The 7,622-nt window shown below is 49.6% G+C and overlaps 1 protein-coding gene across 1 annotated transcript; it reads right to left on the reverse strand.

Moving 5' to 3' along the window:
• Nucleotides 1–5,535: 5,535 nt before the first annotated feature.
• On the reverse strand, nucleotides 5,536–7,285 carry LOC142059939 (transcription cofactor HES-6-like). Its single transcript, XM_075099308.1, has 4 exons — nucleotides 7,126–7,285; nucleotides 6,968–7,054; nucleotides 6,804–6,885; nucleotides 5,536–6,702 (listed from the first exon to the last, which is right to left on the reverse strand). Exons 1-4 carry the CDS (start codon nucleotides 7,261–7,263, stop codon nucleotides 6,269–6,271), a joined length of 741 nt encoding a protein of 246 aa, XP_074955409.1. The 5' UTR covers nucleotides 7,264–7,285; the 3' UTR covers nucleotides 5,536–6,268.
• Nucleotides 7,286–7,622: the final 337 nt, after the last annotated feature.

A 7,622-nucleotide genomic window follows, 5' to 3' on the forward strand; every position in this document is an offset into this window, starting at 1 on the left:
TGAAGACTCCCTTTGTCACTGGATTTTTCTAGCCTTGGAGCAATGCTTTGGTTCAGCGTTGGCTGAAAGGATGTGAATCATTTTTCCTGCTTCCTGCAGCAATTGAAACTGCAGTCCCGTTGTTACCGAGTCACCCTGCCTGGCTGTGCTCTGTAGTTGCTAGCGTGGTCACAGCTAAGGAGCCAAGTGCTGCTGATAACACACTGCAGCAAAAAAAGCAGCTGCATAGACCTGTTGGTTGGCTTGGTTGTCCCTGTTGTCTGTATGATGGTGCTGCTCTGGGCAGCTGCTTCCATGCATACTAACAGGGCACATAAGGTATGATGTGGGAGTAATTGTGCCCTTTGGGTTTTATAACCCCCTTTTTGAGACCAAGTACATTCAGGAGCTTTCCAAATTGTGTCACTTCATATAAAGCTTTCTGGGAACTACAGGACATCCTGGGCGCTCTGTACAGGCATCCCAAAGCTCCCAGGAGCACACTGTTGCTTGCTTGTAGGTTGCTATCTTGGACTTCTCTGGAAATTTGTGTTATTAAGAAACTGCTGGTTTAGTGGAGGGGTTAGTTAGTGGGAGGCCGGCAGCTGCTATGACAGTAGCAGCCACTCAGTAGAGATTTACTCCAGAATCCTAGGTTTTGGTAAGAAACTGAGCATTCCCTCTGCCTGGATGAGGGGATTCAATTATGCTTGTTTTCTGACCGGTTCATCTGCTCATGTGAAGGAGAGAAAGAACCTGGACCAGACTCAGATGTGTGTAATGTAGTCTCGGACTCCTGGTACTCTGCAGGCATCTGCTGCGGGTCTGCTGATCGGCAAAGGAATCTGTGTATGTTGTTTTGGAAGGGGGCAATGTGTAGGTAGATACCACCTGTGTTGGGGATCAGCTGTCAGTAATGAAGACACCCTTGTTTTAAGAAGGCTGGTCATACACACCAACCAGCACTTGCAGGCCCAAAGGAGTCAAATTCGTTAGAGATTTGTGTGACTGAGGCATATGGGTGCTGTGAACAACCTCTCTGAGTTGGTGGAAAAGCTTGATGGGGCTGATAATGGAGTTGATGTCTCTTCTGTTGTCCCCCTGCCTCTGGAATCTGTGGAACACCAATTGCAAAGGCTGTTGCATGGTGACAGTAGAAGGGATTTTATCGTGATTTTGCTTAGCAAAGATTGGTTCTGGTGAACTCAGTTTAGGGAGAATGAAATTCTAAAGTTTTGCTAATGTGTGTCTCAGGCACAAATGGTCCAAGCCCCAAAACACGGTGAGGCTTCCACAGGGACCACTGGAAGCTGAAAGCCATTTTGAAACACATAGCTGAGTGGATATGCAGGTTCCATGTGGTGCCCAGTGATTTCTCTTTCCCCTCAATGGGCACGTAATTTTAAGGATACTTTTAAAGAGTGTCTCTGTGGTGGTGATTTTAAATTAGGCTGCTTTACTTTGTACTTAAAAGGTCTAGGATCTTTGCAGAGTTCAGCTAAGGGAGACTGAATCTGGGCAATTCCTGAAGCTATCTGCAAACATATGTTTGAAGATGCCCTAGGTCTGCACTTCCCCAGATACACAGGAAAACTACTCATCATGCTTTCAACCTATGTTTTAGCCTGAGATCAATATGAAAACTAAAAAACCACAAATTGAGGTAATTTTATACTTAGGAAATCTTAGGCCAGAAGGGATCAGCTAATACAATTGCTTGTACGTTGTTGTTTTACTAAGTAGTTTTTGTTTGTAACCAAAGCAACTTGTATTTGCTTCTGGAAAGATGCTCTTTTTCACTTGACCTGATTACATTTAGAAGCAGCCATGTATTTGCTTTCTCTTGTGTCTAATTTCAATCTTTTTCCTTCTCATTTCAAACACCTTGGACCCACTATCTAGCTTTTGGCATTTAAGGCTCTGCTTTATTGGATTAAAAGACCTTTTGAACCCATGAGCAATATAACACATGTATAATATAACATATGTGGCATAACTAAATCACCCTCATTCATAATCTTATTTAACTAAATTAAGCTTAAAGTCTCTTGCTGTAAAGTGTATTTTCATGTTTGAATGCTTTCTGCACCAGCTTTGATTTTTTGTTTTAACCTTCTTAAAATGCAGTGCAATAAATTGCACTTGCTGAAAACAATAATGAAATGCTAATGTACAGGGGGCTAAATATCCCGTGGAAGGAGAGAGACTATTTTTTCCCCTTTTTCTTTAGCTCAGCTCATGCAGAACCCTGAGAGGCTTAAAGTGCACAATTTTGTGACACTATCCATTTAGATAACTATGGACTCAGGAAATCTCTGTAATAAAGAATATAAATGCAACTTGGAACCAGGGATCTCATGCAAGAAAATGAAAATGTCTCAGGAAGCAAAGGAAGGATAGGGTTCTGGTTAAGCCAGCCAGATTGGTTTGATCCTCGAGTTTTCCATGTGCTTCCTGCATGATCTTGTTCAAACTATTGCACCTGTCTGTGGAGCAAGATGATGTTCTCCTCCCGGGTCCCATCTGTACTGGCTTGTTGGTTTCCATGCTCCAAGTGAGCATGGCCCAAACCGTGGCTGGTGGGCCAAACTCAGCAGGGGACATGCTGTTTGGCCCAGCTGTTTTCATCAGCAGAGAGACAGAAGAGCTGCTTGGGCAAAAGTCTTGGTGTGTTCCAAAAGCTGAACACTGGAATTAACACCCCATGTGTCTGCACTCATATCCCTGCAGGGTGGAGGAGTAGTTAGGGCTGGAGACCTGCTTCTGTGTATGTGTGCGTGTGTGCACATAGCTGATGCTTGGAGGTGGGGCCATAAATTGGGAAATCCTAAAACTGAGCTCCAGCAGCTAGAGGGTCAGGTGTCAAGACTGGACGGCCCCTTGGGGATTTTATCTGTGGAGAGTTTACCATAAGGTGGCAAGTCCTCCCAGCTGACCAGGTCTAACAAGGAGCAGTTTTCCCCTGCAACAGGTGTGAGTAACTGACATGCAAAGAGAGGGGAAAATGAGCCCTTCTTTCTATTATTCTTCAACTGCATATCAAACAAGAGTCCTCCTGTTAGTGTGCTGCTCCTCTCTCCTTTACAAGGCAGTGCACTGTCAGATCAGATAGTCTGTTTGTATTACTTTGGAATGGAAAAGAATAAAGGCAGTTTCTGTAAAGAAGGACTTGAAAAGGCTTCACTGGTTTTTCATCAGAGCTGCTGGAAACCTTCCTCCCCCCACACTGCCCCTTCCCCAGCCCCAGCCCCAAAATGTTCACCTCTTCCTGCCTTTGTCAGGGAAGTGTCAGATTTTACACCTTTGCAGTAAGGTACAGAAATGCAAATGGAGAAATCCAGCAACACCTAATCAGAGGATGTAAACTTTCTGTGAACCTAATTTGTGGATTTAAAAAAAAAAAAGCCTTATTGATAACACATTTCTAAAATGCTTTTGACACTTTTTAAAAAACTCCTATTAGGACTGCTTTGACCTGGCTTTTTCTTTTAATACAGGACTGAGAAGTGGCCAGGGGAGAGGCTTGTTATCCCTCGGCTGTGGCTCTTCCTAACCATCCCAGCTTTGGGAGAACAGCTGGCCAGGCAGGCCAGCAAGCTCACAGCCCCTCGGCATGCAGCAGCGGTGATGTGATGTGCCCAGGTCTCCAGCTGTTGTGGCAGATGTGCAGGTTGCTGTGTGGGCCCACCAGCCTGTGAAGGTTATCCCAGGTGTGGGAAGTACAAAAGCACTTGCAGCAATATGCATAGGAATGGGAAAGGGAGCAGGTAAACAGGGAAGGCCAGCTTTAACTCTGATTCTCCAGGGCCAATACAGGAAAAATCAAGCAGCACATCTGCAGTGCTGCTTACCAGAGGTGATTCTGCTGCTACCCACCCCTCCCAGATCCACTGCTGAACCTAGGCTGGCACTTTTATGTTGACTTTTGGCTTTCATTCTGTCACTGAAGTGTCAGGATTTGCACTTGCTTTCACAGGAGAGTTAAAGAAGAGCCCTAACCCAGGGGTCTTTCATCTCATGGAAATGAAGCCAAGCTGAGCTATCTCCTGGTGTTCCTGCAGCAGCAGAGGGTTGAAGCAGCTGTGCTGGCCCAGGAATGGCCCTGGATGTCACACCCGAAGACAGCCAGCTCAGGCAAGTGTCTGCAGCCTAATGCTGCTGTATGTCTGAGTGCTGTTGTGAGCCACAGGCTGGGCTGTGGCTGCTGTTGTCACATTAAGGAAACAGGCTGTGGCTTTATCTCCCTCTTGAGAGTACCTTACAGAAAAAGGAGCTTTTTCTAGATGTTAAAACCAAGAGACTCTGTCTATGTTAATGCTGCTGTGTGTAAGGTGTGAACTGCCCTTGGTGATTGGCAAGGTGCTGTTATCTGGGCTAATTAAGCAGAAGAGAAGTGTCAAACCCTATGTGATACCCAAGGGAAAGAGCTTTACAAAAAAGTAAATCTGGTCTTGTGCTGGGCCTAGAGGTGCAGGCTTAGTCCAGGAGGTCATCTTGTGTGTTGGGTGTTACTTTTAGTGCAAGTGTCCTGAGCTCCACTTTCATTTACACTTCAAAATACTAACCTCCCTCCCTAAAGAAGAAAGGTCACCACAGAAGATCTTACCTCCCTCTGCTGAGCTGGTTTTTGCCCTTCTCCCTCCAGTTCAAAGGGAATTTAACACAAAAGGGGGTAAAATCTGATGGCCATCTTTGAATAAGAACACCCACCTCAGGTAACTTAAAGAAAAATACAAAGGAGAGGTCTTGCCAGTATCTTAGTTTCCATTTTTATTATTCCATAGGGTTGTTAACAAAAGTTACACATCTAGTCCCTTTGTAGTTAGGTTGCTTCCTTTCTTGCTTGTTCTGTGTTTGGGAACTTCAATGTATTAAGGAACTTTACAATCCTTTTTGTTTTACTCTTTACAATGACAGTTCCCCAAAAGGTATTATCACAGCACAAATAACCTGGCATCTCCCAAAAGCAAGAACAGGGGAGGTGTCAAACCTCATGTACAAGACTGCTGAAGGTTACCACCCAGCCCCCTAGGAACATTTTTTAAAAATTATTTTAAAGAATACTTTCTAAATCCATTGCACACGCTATTTAACTTTGCATTCAAGTGTGCAAAAAAAACCCCAAAACAAACCCACTCCAAACAACCAAAACCCCAAACTGCTGTGAAGTCATGCCCTAGGACAGGATTTGCCTAGCACTTCTGAAGTTAGAACTGCAGATGTGTGAGCACACCTTCAGATGGGAGATCAGGTAGAGTAGGTTTGAGACTGGCATCCAGATAAACTAGCCCAGAAATCTGTGGCCTCAGATCAACCCTAGACCAGTATGACCTTGCTCACTGTAATAACTTAAGTGTCTTTGGGTGTTAAACAAAAGAAACATTTGAATTCCAATACTTGAGCTAACAATGCTTAGTACAAGAATTAAGTGCTTAATTACCAGCATTGTTTCCACAACATATACATACTTTTGTTAACAACAGGGAACTGTATTTTTAATAGGGAACTGTATTTTTAAAGTAGTTAGAAGTGTATCACACTCTACAATACATGCAATCAGTTGTGAATTCAGTGTTTTTTATTAAAGCTTAAAAATAAAAAACATTTGACACCCTAATATACATAAAGTCATGATAAACTCAGATATGCTAAAAGCAAAATGTGCATAAACACACCCATTTCTAAAAGGCACCCTGCCACCAATCTTTTAAATGTTCATCTAAATCCAATAGGTTTCTAGTTTTCCTTCACTGAAGGTGAGAGTCTAGGCTGCTACAGAGTACAGATGCTAACCACACCAACCCCTTTCAGGGATCTTTGCTACCACTAGAACACTTAAAACTGTGCATGCAGACTGATCTGAGCTTCTCATGGAATTAACCGTCATGATTTCAAATGCAGAAGGGCTTTTTCTTAAAAGGTAGTGATATTTTGGCCACTTAATTGGGCCAAGAGAAAGTGACAGGGTTATAAAATAACTGCTGCATATCCACCAAAGAGCTTTGCTACTAAAAGCCAACTCCCTCCTCCCCCCATCCCCTCATAAAAAACAACCCCTAAAGTTACAAAATGCCACACACACACGCACATACACACGGATGAAATGTTAACACATTTAGCTATTAGCCTGTCAGCGTCTGACAGCATAAGAGTGCCATTGATGCAGTCCTAAAAGGCAGTGATGCCAGCCGCACACAGGGGTGGGTGACCCCCGCACTGCTCAGAGGGGAGCGTGGGCCTGGCTGCTCTCCCCACTAGGTAGCTAGGCGTTGACTCCTGCGCCCTCCTGTTACCAGGGTCTCCACATGGATTTGGGTAAGTTAGGTGAAGGGAGGCCCTGCGTCCGGGCAGCGTCCAGTCCGTCGGTGGAGGTCTGGCCTGGCTCGGCCTCCGCCTCATCCGAGTCAGAGCAGGTCTCTTCACTGGGGCAAGGCGAGGGTGCCGAGGCGGGGAGAGCGAGGCCCAGGGCGCCCTCGGCCGCTGGTGCCAGGGCCTCGCTGGCAGGCCAGGGGCCCAGGCTGGGATCTGCCAAAACGTCCGCAATCAAGTCCGGGAAGCCGCCGTCGTTGAGGGGCATGGACTCCAGCAGGTGGTTGAGCAGCTCGGCGGCCGTGGTGGCGTCGATGCCGGGGCAGCTGGAGACGAAGGTGTGCACCTCGTGCATGCACTGGATGTAGCCGGCGGCGAAGCGCTCGCTGGCCTCGCGGTGCAGCCGCCCGCCCTCTGCGCCGCGGGAGACAGAGAGGGGAGCGGGGTGAGGCGCGGGCGCGGCGAGGCGCGGGCCGGACCCCGCCGGACCCCCCCCCCCCCCCGCCGGCACTCACCGAGGGCGCGGCGCTCCAGCACGGCCTGCACCCGCCGCACCGTCAGCTCCAGCACCTCCGCGTTCTCCAGCTTCGCCTGGAACTGAGCCGGGGCGCCGCGGCCGTCAGCGCGGCCCCGCCGCGCCGCACCGGCCTCCATCCTCCCTCCCTCCCCGCCGCCTCACCTCGCTGTCGGCCAGCAGCGCCCGCAGTTCCTGCAGGCTTTCGTTGATCCGCGCCCGGCGCTTCTTCTCCACCAGCGGCTTCCTCGTCTGCGGGGACAACACCTCCGTCAGCCCGCCGCCCGCCCGGCCCCCCCGACCCCCAAGCCGGTGTCGCTCACCCTCCTATCGGCGCCGTCCCCCCGCGGCGGGCGGCCCTTGCCGGGGCGGAAGGAGGGCGCCATGGCACGGGTGGGCAGCAGGACCCGTGCTCCCCGCCTCGACTCCGCGTCGCGCCACTCCCCGCCCCGCGCCGCCATTCTTATAGCCTTCGATTTGCATGTCAATGAGCCCATTGGCCGCGCCGCGCGAGCAGCCGCCGGAGCGTTGGCCGAACGGGCCAATGGCAGGCGGGCGCTTTGTCTGCGCCGGGGCGGGGCGGGCACCCGCCAGCCTGTGGTTGCCGCCGGCCGCCGCGCTGCCCGCCGGCCGCTGCCGGCATTGTTAGCGGGGCCCGGTGCGGGCACGGCCCCGCCGCTCGGGCCGGGGCTCCCCGCGTCCCACGGGGCTTGGAGGGGCCCAGTGGGCCGCGTCCCCTGCCTGCCGCGCGGCAGCTCCTGCTGCAGCGTCGAAGCGCTGGGGCACATGGGTCACCCCAAACCCCCCAGCCCTTGCCATC

This window comes from Phalacrocorax aristotelis, chromosome 7 (assembly GCF_949628215.1).
Source record: "Phalacrocorax aristotelis chromosome 7, bGulAri2.1, whole genome shotgun sequence".
Lineage (NCBI taxonomy): Eukaryota > Metazoa > Chordata > Aves > Suliformes > Phalacrocoracidae > Phalacrocorax > Phalacrocorax aristotelis.

What these genes read in the sequence shown, in the direction of transcription:
- LOC142059939 (XM_075099308.1), bottom strand. Translation starts at nt 7,263, where the DNA reads ATGGCGGCGCGGGGCGGGGAGTGGCGCGACGCGGAGTCGAGGCGGGGA. An exon ending in GGGACGGCGCCGATAGGAGG is followed by an intron (nt 7,055 to 7,125) that starts GTGAGCGACACC and finishes TTGTCCCCGCAG; the next exon opens with ACGAGGAAGCCGCTGGTGGA. An exon ending in CGCTGCTGGCCGACAGCGAG is followed by an intron (nt 6,886 to 6,967) that starts GTGAGGCGGCGG and finishes GCCCCGGCTCAG; the next exon opens with TTCCAGGCGAAGCTGGAGAA.